General features: G+C 54.9%; 2 protein-coding genes across 2 annotated transcripts in view; one reads left to right on the top strand and one right to left on the bottom strand.

The window, feature by feature from the left end:
* Positions 1-18,989, bottom strand: part of MEA1 (male-enhanced antigen 1) — a 215,945-nt gene that overhangs the window by 139,843 nt on the left and 57,113 nt on the right. The gene's annotated exons all lie outside the window — the stretch shown is intronic.
* LOC130595776 (glycogen phosphorylase, brain form) lies at positions 252-16,769 on the top strand. The gene is made up of 20 exons (XM_057402790.1): positions 252-518; positions 2,831-2,932; positions 4,470-4,548; positions 5,344-5,447; positions 7,274-7,405; positions 9,551-9,662; positions 10,685-10,767; positions 11,671-11,814; positions 12,114-12,206; positions 12,334-12,480; positions 12,597-12,760; positions 13,056-13,170; positions 13,843-13,944; positions 14,085-14,232; positions 14,551-14,609; positions 14,919-15,060; positions 15,265-15,472; positions 15,703-15,837; positions 15,924-15,990; positions 16,227-16,769. Exons 1-20 carry the CDS (start codon positions 276-278, stop codon positions 16,377-16,379), a joined length of 2,532 nt encoding a protein of 843 aa, XP_057258773.1. The 5' UTR covers positions 252-275; the 3' UTR covers positions 16,380-16,769.

The raw sequence follows: 18,989 nt of genomic DNA, 5'->3' as shown, positions 1-18,989 counted from the left end.
AGCCATCCCCATCCCCACATACCAGCCAGCGGCCGGCGCCATCATGGCGGCACCACGGTCCCCTCCGCAGCCCCGCCGGGGGCGGGCAGCCGCTCCCCTCCCGGGGGCCGGGCCTGGCGCCGGCCGTGCGGGCCCCGCCTCGTCCCAAGGCAGCGGAGGCGCAGGCGCGGCGGCTGCGGCAGAGCCCGATCGCGATCCCGATCCCGGTCCCGGTCCCCATCCCTCTTCAGAGCCCGGTCCCGCGGCGGAGCCGCTGGGGCGGTGTTGGCGGCAGGATGGCGGCGCCGCTGAGCGACGGGGAGCGTCGGAAGCAGATCAGCGTGCGGGGGATCGCGGGGCTCGGGGACGTGGCCGAGGTGCGCAAGAGCTTCAACCGGCACCTCCACTTCACCCTCGTCAAGGACCGCAACGTCGCCACCCCTCGGGACTATTACTTCGCGCTGGCCCACACGGTGCGAGACCATCTGGTGGGGCGCTGGATCCGCACCCAGCAGCACTACTACGAGCGGGACCCGAAGGTGAGCGCCGGGGACGGGGGCATGGCGTCTGTGCCTTCCTTGCGGGCATCCCCTTGCTGTGGCCCGTGTCTGCTTGGGCATCACCGCAGCCGTGGCTGCGGCCCTTGTGCGCCTCTTCCCTGTGGGCATCACCGCGGCCGTACCCTTTGCACGCACCCTGCGGTGGCTGTGCCCCCCGCGGGCATTGCACGCATCCTGCCAATGGCCCTCACCTCATGTTGGTTGTGTGCCTGTGGACCTTGCCCCAGCGATGCCCATCACACACGTTTTGCCGCGGCAGTGTCACCGTGAGCATCACCACAGCCACATTCCTCATGCAGTTTGCCGTGGTTGGGTCCCCCCCAAGCTGCCCTGCAATCCTGTCCCCCCCCTCCAAGCACTCTGTGACCCCCTGTGAGCATGTCCTCTCATGGGCCTTGCTGCTGCCATCTCCTTGGCGTGCTTCCCCATGGCCATGACCACCACAGCAGTGTCCCCTGTGGGCACTGGACACATCACCTCCATGGCTCAGCACATGCCATGGCCTGGCTTCACTCCTGCAGAGCCCTCAGGAAGCTCTGCTCTGAGGCTGGAGCCTCCCTTGCCTCATGCACCCCAGACAAGCTCTCTTAGGTCACCAAGCCCTGTGGGTTGGTGGTTCCTGGGGCACTTGGCCTGCTCCCTCCTCTCCTCCCCACTTGTCAGGCAGGGTGGTGGTGCTGGGGGCTGCAGGGTGTTAATCATCCTTAATCCTTTTTCAATTCAGACCATTCCAGCACTTACCTGGGGAGCCCCAGAGGGCAGGTGTGCTCTAGGAAAGGCACACGCCTCCCAGCCTGCAGGCAGCTGCCTCCTCCAGTCAGCTATGTTCTTGGGGTTATGAGTATTGCCTTGACTCAAGAAATCACACTCTGACACCAGTTTACAGCTGCACACATACTGGGGGGTAGCAGCAGTGCATGGAGCTCTCGCTACTCACACAGATGTGCTCTGATCTGTATTTCTGCACTAACACTAGAGCTTGTACAGGTCCTGTAAAGGCTAAGGGGAGCCTGGAGAAGGTTTGCTTGCCATCCCTCTGACTTGGATTCACACAAGAAACACAGCTCTGTGGAAGGCTGAAAGGAGCAGGGCTGGGGCAGCTCTGCTCTGGAGCCAGGCTGCGAGAGCTGGGCTGGTTCAGCCTGGAGAAGAGAAAGCTCTGGGAAGACCTTAAAGCAGCTTTCAGTGCCTAAAGGGGCTACAAGAAACCTGCAAAGGGGCTTTTGACAAGGGCCTGCAGGGACAGGACAAGGGGGAATGGCTTTAACCTGACAGAGGGGAGGCTGAGATGAGACATTAGGCAGAAGTTCTTCCCTGTGAGGGTGCTGAGGCCCTGGCACAGGTAGCAGAAGGTGTTCCTGCCCATGGCAGGGGTTGGAAGTGGATGATCTTCAAGATCCCTTCTGACCCAAACCAGTCTGTGATTCTGTGATTTACACAGCTGTGCAATGGTTTCAGTCTCTCCAGCGAGCCCCAGGGAGCAGATGGACCCTTTCAGACTCCCAGCAGAGGTGGCAGAGTGGGTAATCCTGCTGCTTAGCAGGAAAAGAGCCCAGCTACGATGGAGAGATTCAGGAGGAAGCATTATTTACAGTCAGGCTGGAGCTGTGTTAAAGATTCCCATTGATTTCTAAAAATACCTGCGTGAGGGCAGGTTTGCCCAGCCTGCTCCTCATGCCACAAACAGGTTTGCATTACCATTCACAGCACAGGCACAGCTCCCGTCAAACCTGGAAGGTCCCCACGGAGCAGCCTTGCCTGTCTTGCCAGGAACCCTGCCACCAGCAGGACAGTTTATTTATTCCACAGGGTGAAACGTGTGTAAAACCCGGAGTGGAGGGAACAGGACCCATGGGATAGGGAAATGACGTTCCTGAACGGTGTGCACAGGGTCCTGGGCAGACTCTGCATCAGCTTCATCTCAGCACGGGCAAACTTCAAAAGCCCAATCTGAACATCACCTCGGGCGAGCTCGGTGTGTATAAATACACCATTCAGCATCCTCCAGAGCTCTTGCCCTAAGTTAATTAGGGAAACACTTAACAGGCAACAAGTTTTCTCTATAGAAGGCTGTTGGCAGGGAGACGTGCAGCCCAAGCTTGGCCCGCATCCCACGTGAGATCCTTCTGACAAACAAACTGCGGTGCATGGTGTTCGGGAGCAGGAGCCAAGAGCTGCTTTGGGAAGATGTCCCGACCCTGGCAAGCACTTGGCTCTGCTCTTAATTTCGAGTGACTTTGGTGAAAGCAAAGTGCTGTGCTGTGGGTAAGTGTCTCGCTTTGCCTCCCCAGCGCATTTACTACCTGTCCCTGGAGTTCTACATGGGCCGCACTCTGCAGAACACCATGGTGAACCTGGGCCTGCAGAATGCTTGTGATGAAGCCATTTACCAGGTGAGGTCTTGGGGGTGCTGGGGTTCCCATGAGGAACTGGTCCCACTTTGCCACGCGGAGGGCTGGTTACCTGTATTTCTCAGGTCTCCCTCCTCCTGAGTTTTTTGACTAAACAGAGCGAGGCTTGGGTGAAGCTGAGCCCCAGGACACCAAATTACAGTTCACACATGTACACATCTGTGTACACAACAGTGCTGCCAGATGCAAGTGAGTCACTGGGAAGGAAGAAGGCGAGGGGAGGGCATTGTTTGCTTGAATTAAAATGTTATCAGAGTTCAAACTGGGAAAAGCACAGCTAAGTACCATGAAGCAAACCACAAGCAGTGGTGAGTTGGGTTTGCACCCACCTCTCCAGCAGGACAGTGACCTTTCTGAAAGAGTATGAGATTTTGGGCTTTCTTACCCAAGAGTTTTATTTCCCCATCTCCTCTTCCCCTCCTTCCACTGCACTGATCCATGTTACACTTGCTAGCAGAAGCTGGGCTCTGGCACTGTCTCTCAAATGAAGTGCTACAGTTGCTGGTGAACCATCACTCTCTCTGCCAGGAGATGGGAAGGGCTTTCCAGGGAGGGACATGACACCTTTCCTCTCTGAACTACTGTGCCTCAGAGGGCAGGCTGGCTTTTTCCAGGGAGGATCTTCAAATCCCTTTACAAGGCACTTTCCACATGCTGGTTTGGCCCGACATGCAAGCAGAGGCTTTACTCGCTGTAGCCTCTGACATGTGGAGCTCATCATGGGATGAGCTTCCAGCTGGGATAGAAGGTCTTGTACCCAGCATGGCTCTGTCACAGGGAATCCGCCTTGGTTTTTGGGACCCCATCACACTGGGCATGAGGCTGTCCCAGGCTGTTGCTGCAGAGCACTGAAGTGCTGGGGAGCAGCTCAGGCAGCAGCCATGGTGTTGTCCTGACTCCCCGCTGTCCTCCCTGGCACTGAGGTGAGATCTCTTGGCTCCTGAGGACTGTTTGCTGCCGGCACACTTAGCCTGCATCCGGCAGCAGTCCCTGGGCTGGAGAACAAATGAGATGGAGCAGAACAGCCACTTCCAGCCATGGCCTGCGGTCACGGAGCTGGGCAGCAGGCGGGGCTGCATGTGGGAAGGCCCAGGGCATGATGAACGCTGCTGTAACCAGTGGCTGTGCTCTCCCTCAAGGACGGGGCGGTTGGGAGCAGGGGGGCAGTGTGTGTACCCGGACATGACTTGGCTGTTCGCCGTCCTTTCTCCAAGGGCGAGCTCAGTGGAAGGGCCTCCTGGGCCGCCAGGAGATGAGTGTTTGTTTGAGGTCTCTAAGGAAACCTCGTCCATGGGAAAGCGACGTTTTATAATGAGCTAAATTGTTTTCCAGTTAACTGGACTTCCCAGGGACCAGGGGCTGGTGAGATGCTTTGTGGGGAGAGGGAGATGCAGAGACCCATGTGGGCTTCGTTTCCCATGGTGTGGGTTGGTTTGGGATCTGTGTGTGCCCTCCTCCGCAGCCCCAGGGCATGGCCTTTGGGCGATGACATGTTCTGCTGTGGCTCTTTCCCCTGTAGCTGGGTTTGGACTTGGAGGAGCTGGAAGAAATAGAAGAAGATGCTGGGCTGGGGAACGGAGGACTGGGCCGCCTGGCAGGTAAGCTGGGGAGAAGGGAGCCCCCTCCTCACACAGGGGGCATGAGGTGGTGTGACTGGAGGCACCACAGCAGCACGGTGTGCAGACCACCTCAGCCCCCATCAGCAGTGTGCTGCCCTCCTGCCTGCTTCTGGCTGGCCAGAAATGAGCCCCCTCCCCAGGGAGGACACCCTGGAGGTGCAGTTGTGTAGTCTGCAGCACAGCAGACAGGGCTCTGGCTGGAAGAGGCTGTCTGGAGCCTTTCTCCTCACCTCCCCGTGAAATCTCTCACTTCTCACAGGCACCCAAGCAGCTCTCATGTGGGCAGATTGTTGGCAGCTATTTCTGTCTGCCTGTCCCACAGTACTGCTGGAGACAGGAGCTTCCCAGTGCAGGAGAAATGCTGGGGCTGATCTTTACCAGAGCTGCCCCAGACTGAAGGCTGGAAGGGTTTGCTTTGAAAGCAGTCATAGTGCAGTAGCTGGTGGAACAGCAACTTGGGGTCAGAAGCCCTGCTTTACTGGGCAGGCAGGCCCAGATCAAGCTGTGGGCACCTCAGGCAAGTCTAGAAGTGCTCTCACTGTGTCAAGGCTGGATTTGGGGTTTCGGTGGCCTGTGCTTGTCATCAACAACTTTGGGGTGTTCCTGGTGGCTCAGCAGGTTTGCCCCTTCTGCATGCACATTTCCTCTGAGTAATAGATGTTTCCAGTGGCACTGGTTGTGGCAGCTTCTCACTCCGATGTGCAGCAAGCTGTGGCAGGGACAGCAAGTGAGGGATGAGGTTCCATGCAGCATGACCATGTTCTGCTCTTCCAGCTTGTTTCCTGGACTCCATGGCCACGCTGGGGCTGGCGGCGTATGGGTATGGCATCCGCTATGAGTTTGGTATCTTCAACCAGAAGATTGTCGATGGCTGGCAGGTACGTGAACAAACTCAAGTCATGGAATCACTGACTGGTTTGGAAGGGACCTTAAAGCTCACCCAGTTCCACCCCCATGCCACAGGCAGGGACACCTTCCACTAGACCAGGCTGCTCCAAGCCCCATCCAACCTGGCCTTGAACACTGCCAGGGATGGGGCAGCCACAGCTTCTCTGGGCACCCTGTGCCAGGGCCTCAGCACCCTCACAGGGAAGAATTTCTTCCTAATGTCTCATCTCAATCTCCCCTCTGTCAGGTTAAAGCCATTCCCCCTTGTCCTGTCCCTACAGGCCCTTGTCAGAAGCCCCTCTCTAGCTTTTTTGTCAGCCGCTTTAGGCACTGGAGCTGCTCTAAGGTCTCCCCTTAAGGAGCCTTCTCTTCTCCAGGCTGAACCAGCCCAGCTCTCTCAGCCTGGCTCCAGAGCAGAGCTGCTCCAGCCCTTGGAGCATCTCCGTGACTTCCTCTGGACTTACTCAAGCAGGTCACCCTTTCTCCTTCTGTGTCACACTGTGGTGGTCACCTCTGCCTGTGGACAAGGCCTCACCACACAAATGACATTGCAGTGCCTTGACCTGTTCATAAGCTGGATGCATGAGCCCAAAACCTGATGCCAAATGTGCTGCCACTTCCTACCACTTGTGCTGACCCTTGGGCTCTGACTGCCTGAACAGAGAGGAGTGCTGAGGGTGGCGGGGTGCCCACGTGGCAGGCACTCACCTGGCAGCGCATGCTTATCATCAAATCATACGATCAGCCAGGTTGGAAAAGACCTTTAAGATCATCAAATCCAAATGTTAAGTTGGACTTAAGACTTAGCTGTTGGAGACGTGGCTAAACACTTCATGAAGGTGTCTGATGGAGGATGAATTTGAACGTGATGGGACACATGCAAGTGCTTGGAGTGCTGCTGCTTCTGTGGGTTCCGTGGGAGATGCAGTGAGAGCATAAACAGGGACTGTCCTGTAGCTTTAATGATCATAACATTTGCAAGTGAATATAGGCTAAAAAATCCTGCCCCCGCTGGCAGTTTTCCCTAGTGTATATCTGGAAGTGGTTTCCATTAGGAGACTTGCCTTGCTTCTGAGCATAAAGGACCTCTTCTCCCTTTAAAATAGCTTTCCATAAGTCAGGAGGGTGAGAGGTTTGAGGGTTGTTTTTTTCTCCTTCCCCACAGAGAGGCTGCGATGCAAGGCCCTATAAATGGTGAACACAGGGAACAAAACGTCCCTGTAATTGGCTTAATGTTGCTTAAAAAAGAACAGGGATGGTGGTAATGCTGGGCTGTGGCTCGGACCTGCCCCCCTGCCTGGCACAGCAATGCCTGTGGGCACAAAGCATCTCTCCTCACCCTTTGGGGTCTGGTGCACATAAGCCTTGGTGGCTCTGCTGAACTCACTCCCATTGCTGCTGTTTGAGTGGAGAGGAGAAATGCTCTCTGGCAGAGGGCAGAGCAAGACCTGGGTTACAGGGGGTGGCTTGTCAGGAACAGCACGGATTGCCTTCTAGGGAACCGCATCCCCCATCTTCCACTATCAAACTGGATGTAAAGAACTCAAGAGAGGCTGAGTGCAGCAGTCTGTGTTTGCAGCAGTTTGGATGGTTTAAACCTGTACAGCCTGTAAAGGCTGATGTATTTATACCAGCTGCCATGTAGTCATCCGTGGTTTGAAAAACCCAGCTGTCCTCTAGAGGCCTCTGCACATCCATTTTTAAAGTCAGCTTACTAAAGCTTTGCTTTTAAAGCTTTGCTCTCCCTTCAGAGAGCCTTGTTTAGCCTTCACTTGAAGACAGGAGCCATCACTCAGACTCTCTTTGCCCCTTGCAGGTGGAGGAGGCCGATGACTGGCTGCGCTACGGCAACCCCTGGGAGAAAGCGCGCCCAGAGTACATGCTCCCCGTCCACTTCTATGGCCGCGTGGATCACACCCCCGAGGGTGTAAAGTGGGTCGACACCCAGGTACCAACATCTCCTGCAGTGCTGGGCTAGGGAGGATGGACCAGGAGCACAGGGCACAGTCTGTCCCTTCCTGCTGGGGGATCAGACTTTGCTTTTCACCCAGCGGAGCAGAACCCTCTCCACTGCCCTTGCTGAAGGTGACTGTGTGCTGGAAGCATGGTTTCAAGTCTCCAGTCTGCTTGGAGGCTTTGATTTGTGGTGGTGTGGAAAGCAAATGCTTCTTCAGCCTCCCACAGCTGGGGAGGTTAATGCTGTGCTTCAGGAGCATGTGCCTGCTCAGAGCACAGGCTGATGTGTCCCAAGTGCATTCCAGTCTTACAGCTGAGAAAGCAAGCTTTAGAGAGGCACAGATTTAGTAAGAGGATAGAAAATGTTTCAGCCTCTCCAGTCTAAGCACTGCTCAGGATGGAGGGAGGAAGGACAATGATTTCTCTGGGATTCAGGGACATGACTTAGCCTGTCCCATGATGTTCAGGGGTCTCTCAGCCTCATGAATTAGCTCTGTCTGTCCCAGGAGCACACAGTCATAAAGCCAAGCCATTTTATTCAGCACTAAGAACTGAAGCTCACTTGCAGAGTTGCTTAGGCCTGCTCAGAGGGGAAGCAAACCAGATCCTTTCCCAGGGACCCTGGTTGTCAAGTGCTGTGCAGTCCCAGGACACACAGAGTGCAGAGGTTCAACACCACAGCCTTGTGAGCAGCACAGAGGTACTCTGCCAGAGACATCACTTGGGGACTGAGTCCATTGCCTTTCGGTGTGCTCATCTCCTGACCCCAGCAGTAGTCCGGGATTTCAGGGTTCCCAAACGGTGCAGTGAAACACTGCTTCCTGCAGGGAGGTGAATTTTCAGATAATGCCATCAAGGGAACAAGTTGGAAAGGCTCAAAAAAGCCAAAGACGCAGTCTCCCAATATAGCATCACTCAGCTCATGTGATGTGCCCCAGTCCCGTGGCTCAGGCAGGGTGGGCTTGCTGCCTGCTTCCATGTTCGGAGCTGGTGATGGCAGCTGTGAGAGCCTGAGCTCTTGCTGCTTCTCCCCAGAGAGGAGCTGTTGCTGATGCCAGCACAAGGAGACTGTTGAGGGCCAGCGTGCTGGTCTGCCTGGGTTTTCCCTGCCCTGCGAGCACAGCCCCTTCCATTCCCTGCTGCCTCTCCCATCTTTCCTTGCAGGCAGCCTCTGGCTGTGGCTGTCATGCCAATACACACTGACTTGTTAAGGAGGGTGCTGGTTCCTTTTGCCAGTGTCAGAATGGTGTCCCAGCCTCTGTGCTGCAGGATCAGGGCCTTGCTCTGTAAGCACCATTCAGCTTTTCTGGCATAAGCCCTCAGCCTCTGTGTTCCAGGCTGAGATCGGGGTGCCTTGCCTCGCTGCTCAGCAGGGCTGGAGACATGCAGATGTTGGCATAGGAGTGAGCTGGAGCACACAAGCTTGGTAGCACACCCATGGCCTGCCTGGCTAGTGTGATCTGAGCTGGGAGCCCCAGTGTTACTCCCTGTAGCTGTGTGTGCAGCATCCTGATGCTTAAGCATCATCCTGATGCACTAAGAGCTTCATGCTCATGTTCACTTTGGGTGCTGGAGAGCTCAGTGAATTTACCCAGGCAGGCTCAACAGACCTTGAGCATTGGATGAACTGCTCTAGGAATGGTGCTGGACTAGGGTTTGGTTCTGGCAGGCTGCAGGAGGCTAGCAGGCAAGATTCAGGATGTGGAATGTATCCCAGACGGAAACTCAAAGGTCCCAGTTGCCCTGGCCCTACCCCAGCACAGACAGAATTGCAGTGGCTGGCTCAGGATGCTTGCAGTGCTCTGGTGAGTAACTCCCAGGAATGCCTGTTGGTGTAGGAAGGTCAGCAGGTTTCTTGCAACTCTTTTCACATATAATTGATGGGCTTTTAACTCCAGTTTGTCAGTAAAGCTCCAAACAGCTCTGCTTCTATTAATGCTTTGCCAGTGGGTGCTGGAAGTGTTCATGATAGCAGTGCTCATGAGGCTCAGCAAGTGTGTTGTAGTGAGGTGAGATTCTTACCATAGCCGTGAGTTGTCTGTGTCCTCTGGATTCTTCCTGCAGAGGTCTCGGCCACTTTCCCACCTCCTCTGAGGCCAGAGTGCTGCTCATCAGAGGGAATGCTGTTCTTTTGCAGGTTGTCCTTGCTATGCCCTACGACACGCCGGTGCCAGGGTACAAGAACAACACTGTGAACACCATGAGGCTGTGGTCTGCAAAAGCCCCCAATGACTTCAACCTCCAAGAGTGTAAGTGCTATCCCTCCAATGTCTCTTTCCTGACCAGGCTGGAATGTGGTTGTGCCTGTGTGCACTGCACTCTCCCTCTGGCCTGCTTTATCCTATCTCCTGGCCAATTCCAAAATGCAATGCTATGTGCACATCCATGGGTGACACTACTTCCTGAGCCATCGTGAACCAGGACGCTCATCTGCCCTCCTTCTATCTCCATCACACTTTATCATGCTCTCAAAACCTGCTCTGTGCCTTCCCCAAGTGATAGACCACCCACCACTGCACTCTCCACATCACCAAAGGAGCTGCAAACCCACACATGCCAGGGAGGGTCATTTCTCTGCAGCATCCTCCTTTAATGCTGAAGGAGCATAGCCCATCTTATCACTGGTTTCCACTGGGTCTACATGTGACCTCTCTAGAGGATTTTTCAGGCTCTGGTTGTAGCACCGAGGAGCAGATACAGGGCAACTAACACGCCAAATGTCAGTGCTAGGCTGTTGCAGAAGGGCAAGGTTTTAGATGATGATTCTGATTCCATGCTGGCAAGCACAGAGATGTGTGTGGCCAAGCAGCCCTGCCAGGAGGACTTGTGTGGGACAAGGGGTGATGGCTCTTGAGTCCTCCTAATGTCTCCTCAAGTCTTGATGGGCAACTGCGAGCTGGCTTTCAGATGACTCTTTTGTGCCCTTTAGGAGTTGAGTGTGACTGTGGTCTTCATGCTTCTTTGCCTGGCCCCATGTCTCTTTAGTCCTCGCTTTTTTCACCTCTGGCTGCTGTCTGTCTTCAGTGTCTGTCTATCCTTCCCGATATGTCTTGAGAAGCTGCCTGGAGATTTGCCTTTCTCTTATCCTGCTCTCTCCTGCCTCTCTGGTGCCTTCACACGTATACATTTCCATTCAGATTTCAGTAACACCAGCCTGAATGTTCCTGTTACAAATCTCTTTACGGGACAAAGATGGAGAAGCCCAGTGTCGGGGACCTGCCTGAACCCCTACAGCTGCCTCAGCGCTGTGTGTGTTTCTCTTTTGCTGCAGTCAACGTGGGTGACTACATTGAGGCAGTGCTGGACAGAAACCTGGCAGAGAACATATCCAGAGTCCTGTACCCAAATGACAATGTGAGTGCCTCTCCTGCCTCTATTCCCTCCCGGTAGTGGTACTGCCTTGTGTGCAAGCACTGGAGGTCATGGCCACCTGGTGTTTATTGCTCTGGTTTAGGGGGTTTTAATGCAATAGGTTGGCCCAGTAATTCCCAGTGAACAGGCACAGCTCTGGGGGTTCCAGAGGGTCTCTGCTGGCAGCGGGCAGCTGAGAGTCTGGCCTGTAGTGTAGAGATGCTCTGTTTCCTGCTGCAAGGAGGGGAGGAAGTGTTACTCCTTCAAATTCAAGGCAGTTGCCAACTTACATGGCTGATCCTTTGCAAAGGTCAGTTGTCATTTCAGAGACTGCCATGAGGGGGGACTCGTTTCCATCTCCACTCCATTCAGACAGGATGTCTCACTGCAGGGATTGTCCCGGGCCATGTCACCCACTGGGCACTGTATCCAGAAGGGAAGAGCCTTAACTATCTAGTTGTGGGTTAGCATCTGTGCTGAAAAAGCTGATCTTCTGTGCTTTACCCCAACCCTCTCATTCCTGCTGGTCTTGTCTAATAGATCAGCATGAAGCCTAGTGTGCATGGGAGGCAGTTGGTGTGTCCAGAGACACTGCCTCCTGGCCATTGCAGCAAGCCCAAGATCTGTGGTCCAAAACCCCTGCAAAGGGTCTTGCAGTGAGGGAGGGACATGTGCTTGCTCTGTAGGAGTACCATGGATGTGGCAGGTTCTGTTGCCCTCTGGAGGCAGCTGTTTGGGATGCTGAGCCCCTTGTTAGACCCGTCAGAGGCGAGAAACATCCGCATTTGCCCTGATGAGGTACTGGAGCTATAGGCCCATCAGAGTGGACAGGAGCATCTCCAGGGGTTTGGCTGCCAGCTGGGGTGGCAGCTGCAGCACTGATGGCTTTGGTCCCTCCACTTGCAGTTCTTTGAAGGCAAGGAGCTGCGGCTGAAACAGGAGTACTTTGTGGTGGCTGCCACCCTCCAGGACATCATACGGCGCTTTAAGTCCTCCAAATTTGGCTGTCGAGATCCAGTGAGAACGTGCTTTGAAACCTTCCCAGACAAGGTGAGTGTGTGGCAGAGAGGGCCCACGGGTGTTTCAGCCAGACCTGCCTATAGTGAGGGAGAGCGGGAGGCTCAAGACCAGGTTGGAGCAATACAATACAATGACCCTGGCAATGTGAGTTGGAAAACAGGTGGTTTAGAGCAGAGAGTGAGTAGCTCTGTTCCTGAGAGGTGCCTGTTTCTGGGGTGTGTGCCATGAGAAGAGGCTTGGGGCTGACCCTCACCCCAAGCCCATGCGTGCAGGACACTGTCACAGTCCTATCATTGCTAGATCTGAGCCCAGCGAGTCTTGTGTTGTAGGTGGCTATTCAGCTAAATGACACCCACCCTGCCCTGTCCATCCCAGAGCTCATGCGGATCCTGGTGGATGTGGAGAAAGTGGACTGGGACAAGGTAAGCAGAGCTGGGAGGTCCATGCTGAACCATACAGGGAAAAGAGCTGCTGTCCTGTTCTCATGTGGGGTTTCCTTTCCCCTCCTTGCCTGGGCATGTGTGTATTAACCTGCTGTCTGTACCGCAGGCCTGGGAGATCACAAAGCGGACCTGTGCCTACACCAACCACACGGTGCTTCCCGAAGCCCTGGAGCGCTGGCCAGTCTCCATGTTTGAGAAGCTGCTCCCACGTCACCTGGAGATCATCTATGCCCTCAACCAGATGCATCTGGATGTAAGGGGTCGGGCTGGTCACAAGCTGTGGGAGCTCAGGGGGGTTGATACGGCTGCCTTTAGGGTGGGAATGGTCCTATGGCTGGGTCACTAATGTCCCTCTCTTTCCGCATGCAGCGGGTGGCAGCTCTCTACCCAGGGGACATTGACCGTCTCCGGAGGATGTCCGTGATTGAGGAAGGAGACTGCAAGCGCATTAACATGGCACATCTCTGTGTGATCGGCTCCCATGCAGTCAACGGCGTGGCCCGTATCCACTCGGACATTGTTAAGAACTCCGTGTGAGTTGGGGGACACCCGAGGGATGCAACCCTGTTCACTCACTGGGCTCTGCCTGCAAGCCTGGGTCAGGGTCAGCTTTGGTTGCCCTAATGGGCATAGAGGCTGGGGAGACTGTCTCATGTGTTTAACTCTGGAGCTGGTGGAACCCTCAGCGTTAGAGCTGAAAGGGCAGCACAGAGCTCACGTGTGTTACAGGGAGGTCCACAGACTGCCCTGCTTCAGGAGCATGTACGGCAGGGGCCCAGCTGGAGCTCTGGGCGGTGGTGGGTGGCTCAGAGCTCGCTGCTCCTCCAGGTTCAAGGATTTCTATGAGCTGGAGCCGGAGAAGTTTCAGAACAAGACAAACGGGATCACACCGAGGCGCTGGCTCCTGCTGTGCAACCCGGGACTGGCCGATGTTATTGCTGAGGTGAGCTGCAGGCAGCTGAAGGGTGAGCCGCTCGCTCCTGGGCACCTCTTCGTGTGTCCGATGGGAGGAGCACGCCTGTTGCACGTGTAGGTGTGATCTTGGCTGGGTGTTGATAGTTGGTGAGGAAGAGTTGGCCAAAAATGTCGCTGAGATTTGGATGTGGTTCCGTGTCCCTGCAGTGACTACGCACAATCTGTCAGTGTGTGAAGTGGGGCGTCTGCAAAAGCAGGCGGCTTCACAGGCACAAAAGAGCTCCCTTGGAGCTCCAGCCCCAGTTCTGTCTGCTTTGTTTAGCAGGCCCTTTAGCACAGGTTTGTGCTCCACCCTGGGACATGCCATAGCTGAATAATGTCCTGCAATTAAATCTATCTTCATCTGCTCGTCAGTTCCCCCAGCTGCCAGGAGGCCCGGGTGCACATCCTCCCTCTAAAGCTCCTTGAAAGAGGAACTTGTTTTGGGTTTTACAAGTGGCCCGTTTCCTCTGTACCTTTGGGCTGCCCGATGGCACAGAGAAGTAGCCTCACCCTAAGAAACTGTGCCCCTTTTCCTGGCCAGAGTACCTCTTCCAGTTCCCAATAGGACTGTTGCATCTCGGTTGGGGAAGCAGAGTTGTAGCTGCAGCGAAGTGTCTCAGGAGTGGGACAACATCACTCTCTTGGTTTGTTCTTCCAGAAAATTGGGGAAGGCTTTATCACAGACCTGAGCCAGCTGAAGAAGCTGCTGGATTTCATCAACAATGAGACTTTCATCAGGGATGTGGCAAAAGTCAAGCAGGTAACATGCACTGGGGGTGGCTGGGGGAGAAGAAAGCTAAAGACACCTGGATGCTTCCAGGAACATCCCAGCAGCAAATGCTCACTTCTGACTCAAGGCCTCGGAACCCATGCCTGTTCCTCATGGAATTTTCTCGCCAGGAGAACAAGCTGAAGTTTGCAGCCTACTTGGAGGAGCAGTACAAGGTCAAGATCAACCCTTCGTCCATGTTCGATGTGCAGGTCAAGCGAATCCATGAGTACAAGCGGCAGCTGCTGAACTGCCTGCATGCCATCACCCTCTACAACCGTAAGTCCTGCCTGGGCTGGTAGGCAAGGGGTGTCCTTTCAGTGCCAGGGGTCCCATATAAAAGTATGCCAGGTGGTGGCCAAGGACTCCTACAGGGACAGGGGGCTGGAACTAAATGAGGTCCCTTCCAATGCAGATTCTGATTCTGTGGCCCATCTGTGCCCAGCACAGCTCTGGTAGATGTCTCATTGGCATTCAGGGTCCTGCAGGTGTTTTGGGTCCATGGGACATGGGCTGGGATCCCAGCTCACCTCTGATGCATGCAGTAAACTCTGCCTGCTTTACCTTCACTCTGGTTGTTACGCCCTGTTCTTTCAGGTGTCAGAAGTGATCCATCCAGATCCTTTGTGCCAAGGACTATTATGATCGGAGGAAAGGTAACTTGCATTCCAGACTCGATGCATGCTTGGGCTGTGGGGATGTGGGATGTGTTCCCTTCTGTGGCTTGGCCAGGCCCACTGTAGGTTAGTCAGCATGTCTCCTGGTGGGCTCTTCAAGGAAGGCCTTTATGGACTAATGGGACTGAACAAGGCCCCATCACTCTTTCCCTGTGGCTCAGGACTTCTCCTCTCAGTAGGGTGTTTTTGCTGATCCATGTGAACAGCAGAGGCGAGGACCCGCATTGGCACCTCTCATGCTCTCCCTTCCTTAAAAGCCTTCACCATTTCTGGGCTGCTCTTCTTCAGGCAGCCCCTGGCTACCACATGGCCAAGATGATCATCAAACTCATCACGTCCGTTGGCGAGGTCATCAACAATGATCCCTATGTGGGGGACAAGCTCAAGGTCATCTTCCTGGAGAACTACCGGGTATCCCTGGCTGAGAAGGGTATGTGTGGGCTTGTGTAAGCACATGTCAGGAGCTGGGAATGTCCCAGCAGAGCCCAGAAACACGCTGGCCCAAAGAGGCTGTCATGGCAGTTCACCTGGCTCTCCCCTTAGGAGAGGCCTTAAGACAGGGCAGGGTCCCAGCCCATGGGGAGCTGCAGCACACCAAGGATCAACTGACTCCTACCTCTCTTGCACCCAACAGTGATCCCGGCAGCAGATCTCTCCCAGCAGATCTCCACAGCTGGCACAGAGGCCTCGGGTACCGGCAACATGAAGTTCATGGTGAATGGGGCCCTCACTATTGGTACCATGGATGGGGCTAACGTGGAGATGGCTGAGGAGGCAGGCGAAGAAAACCTCTTCATCTTTGGCATGCGGGTGGAGGATGTGGAGGCTCTGGATCGGAAAGGGTTGGTGCTGGGGAGTGTCCAGTGCATACCAGGGCTTGTCAGATGGGGATGCAGGTCCTGCCATGATCTCCAGGAGGGACACTGTTCTCTTTGGGCAGTTCTGGAGCAGGATAAAATGGCAGGGGGGGCTAGAGGCAGCTTCTGTCCTGGGCTGGTCAATGCCTGGCCCATGAAGGATGGGGCTCCAGGGTTGAGCATCAGTCCCTACAGCCCATCTCTGCCGGGTGCAGGTACAACGCACGGGAATACTATGAGCGGTTGCCAGAGCTGCGCCAGGCTGTGGACCAGATCAGCAGTGGGTTTTTCTCACCTCGAGATCCCGGTTGCTTCAAGGACATTGTGAACATGCTCATGTACCATGACAGGTGAGTGCTGGGGTGGGCTGCTCCTTCCCCGCTGGCCTGCGTCCCCCAGCAGGCAAAGCCTCACCTTACTCTGCTTTGGGTTTCAGGTTCAAGGTGTTTGCTGACTATGAGGCCTACATCAAATGCCAAGGTCAAGTGGACAAGCTGTTCATGGTAAGAGCTTCCCCCCCACTGCACTGCCAAGGGAACTGGGATGAGTATGCTCCTGTGGAGCCCTTCTGACAGACACCACATCATGGGCATGGCTGAGGCAGGTTCTACTGCTCTGACAGCCTCACACCAGAGTGTTTAAACCAGCCACGTGTGTGTACCCAAAGCCCTGCAAGGCCAGGAGCTGGAACATAGCTGGGTGCAGGGCCAAGTGCTGACGTTGCCTCTCCTCTTCCCAGGACCCCCGGGAGTGGACTAAGAAAGTCATCAGGAACATTGCATGCTCGGGCAAGTTCTCCAGTGACAGGACCATCACGGAGTATGCCCGGGAGATCTGGGGTGTGGAGCCGTCTGCCACAAAGATCCCCCCACCCAACCTCCCAAGGGATTGATGCCAAGGGCAGGAGGGAGGGACGAGCTCCCAGCCCAGGCGGCCTCACCTGCACGTCACTGCCCATCAGAGGGGCTCAGCTCTGCAGGGACAAGGCCTTTCCCTCAGGGGGTAGAAGGATGCTCTGAGGAGGAGCCCTGACTGAGGAACAGGAGCTGGGGGAGAGGAGAAGGGACCCTGTGTCTGCACCCCTGTGTCCAGCCTGCATGTGCTGCCTAATGCTTCTAGCGAGATGACCACGGATAAGTCTTCCACAGCCGTGTTCCATGCTTAACAAGGGCTTTCCAACTCAATCCTCCCCTCCTGCTGCATGCAGCCTCACCTGGCCTCTTTGGCCCTGCCCATAGGCAGGTTTAACCAACACACTGTGTCTGTTGCATCCTCCAGCTGGGCTGTCTGACAGCCCCAAAGCTAAGGGGGGGGCCCTTCTGATCACCCCCTTCCCCACTAATACCTAGAGATGGTGGGCTGGTGCCAGTGCCACAAGAGATGGCTTGGAGAGCAGCGACCTCCTCAGCCCAGAGCATGCCATAGCCTCCTCCCCACCTCTTTGTTAGCCAAAAAGCCCAGTATCAAAGCCACTCCGGCCATTTACAGCTTCCACCTGCACAGAGAGGGTTGTACCTGCCAATGCCTGTGGGGGTGCTCCAAGCAGGCTCCAAGCTCTGCAGACACTGCTGAGTGCTGTCAGGAGTTGGATGTGTATCACTTCTCTTCATCCCTCTACAGCTGGGTCGTGCTGTTCCACGTCCTCCCAGTGCTGGGGCCAGTTTAACACCGGTAGAGCTGTGTAGTGCACCAGTACTCCCTGTGTGACACAACTCATTAAACCGACCACAACACCCGCTGGTCTGACTCCGGCTGACTTGTGACTGTTCCACAACCAGGTTCAGGCCGCAGTCACCTTCCCCTGATGTGGCTTCATGGGATGGGGTCCCCTGCAGCTGTCACAGAGCTGGCACCATCATGGCCACAGCAGAAAGGTCAGTCTTGCCAGTACGTGGAGAGGGAGCTAGTAGCAGAGGCTGCACTGAGCTAACTGTACCCTGGTGCATTGACTAGATGGACAGAAGCAGAGGTTTGCCCTGCAAATGGCACACCAGGCTCCTGTGCTGGAAATGCCACCAGCATCCCCAGAGAAAAAGCAGAGCTTGGGCTGCAGGCACAAGGCCACTGGGCTCCAGGAGAGCCCCTCACTGGCAGCAACCCCAAGGACCTGGCCAGTCCCAGCTCTTCTCCCCTGCATAACTCCCGCAGCCCTGCCACACACCCCAAACCTGCCACAGGGCAAAGGGGCACAGCTGAAGTGATCAGCAGTCAATGCCTTTATTAAAACTACACCACTTGTAGAGAAACATTTCAGTGTCAATTTCCAAGCATCTCACTGGCATCGCCACCACCAGCACTTGAGCATGCTGGACCTTCAGCTCCATCACATGGGAGGATGGCAGCCAGGCTCTGCCCCAAGCCAGCTGCCAGCAGCAGCACGAGCTGGAATGTGCACGGCCCTGTCCAGAGCCAGGTCAGTGTTTCCCTCCTGTCAGTGCAATAAATACAGGGGCATCACACATGGGCTAAGTGGCAGCTTTTGAGTATCACGGGTCAGGAACCTCAGGGACAACCACACTATGGCAGAAGAATCTCAGTACAAGAATGAGCTACTGTCTGCCTTGTGACTAGTGTAAGCCTGCAGGTAGAACCTGAATGCATGCTGGGCAGTTTATACTACGGTGATAACACCCCTGAGCAGACCCTTCAGGCAGCACAATTCACTGAGCACAAGTGACTAAACCTCGCATTGTCTATATGGACTGACCAGTGGCATCAACCAGGCCCTGTTCTAGCCCCAGGAAGGGCAAGGCCACCCTCAGATCCTCTCTCTCTGGGAGAAATTCATTTCCACTTCTGCCTCCTGGATGATATGCTCCGACCATGGCCATGAGATGGGCTAAGAAGTGCTACAGGAAGTGCCTGGGATGCCCAGAGCACAGGAGAGAGGTGAAGGGAGAGAAGGGAAGGGATACCCAGACTGTTATTTTTGCATCAAGAGCTGTGTACCACTGCCTGCTTAGAACCACAGCAGAACAGCACAGCCACCAGAACAGGAATACCTGACCTTCAGTTAGTTAAAAGGTAGCTGAGGAATAAAAGCCTGCCCTTCTCACCCAGAGGAAGCACATGTCTGCCTGGGTGGCAACAGGGAGAACAGAAGACATCCATTCCCACGTCCTGGGTTCCTGTTGTTCATGGAAGTGGGAGATCAAGCAAAAATGTTCTCTCAGGCTTGCCAGCTTAAACTCCCAAATTTGCAATTTATCCATGTAAGTAGCTTCAGTCCTAGTAAGTGCGTGTGAGGAAGAAGAGCTCCAGAGACCACAGCAGGGATGGGAGCAGAAATAGTGTTCAGAAGGAAGAGGGCACAGAAGATAAAAGGGCATTAATCTTTTCCATTAAATAGATGCTTAAAAAGGAAGAAGAAAAAACCTCATCTTCCCTTCTATTTCCAAACGTGTGCAATGAGCTCAACACTTGCAACACTTCGTGACTGAGGAGCTAAATAAACCCCTTCTCAGCACCTGGACCTTCCATCTTTGTAATTCCAGCCACTTAG

This window comes from Pezoporus wallicus, unplaced genomic scaffold (assembly GCF_028554395.1).
Source record: "Pezoporus wallicus isolate ANWC-B61680 ecotype Strahan unplaced genomic scaffold, APGP_CSIRO_Pwel_v1 contig_7553, whole genome shotgun sequence".
NCBI lineage: Eukaryota > Metazoa > Chordata > Aves > Psittaciformes > Psittacidae > Pezoporus > Pezoporus wallicus.
This window is presented reverse-complemented; position numbering and strand designations above follow the sequence as displayed.

Bases quoted from the DNA above. Each gene is read 5' to 3' on its own strand.
- LOC130595776 (XM_057402790.1), top strand. From the start codon at position 276: ATGGCGGCGCCGCTGAGCGACGGGGAGCGTCGGAAGCAGATCAGCGTG. The intron at 15,061-15,264 runs GTATGTGTGGGC...TGCACCCAACAG, and splicing joins GGTATCCCTGGCTGAGAAGG to TGATCCCGGCAGCAGATCTC. The intron at 15,991-16,226 runs GTAAGAGCTTCC...TCCTCTTCCCAG, and splicing joins AAGTGGACAAGCTGTTCATG to GACCCCCGGGAGTGGACTAA.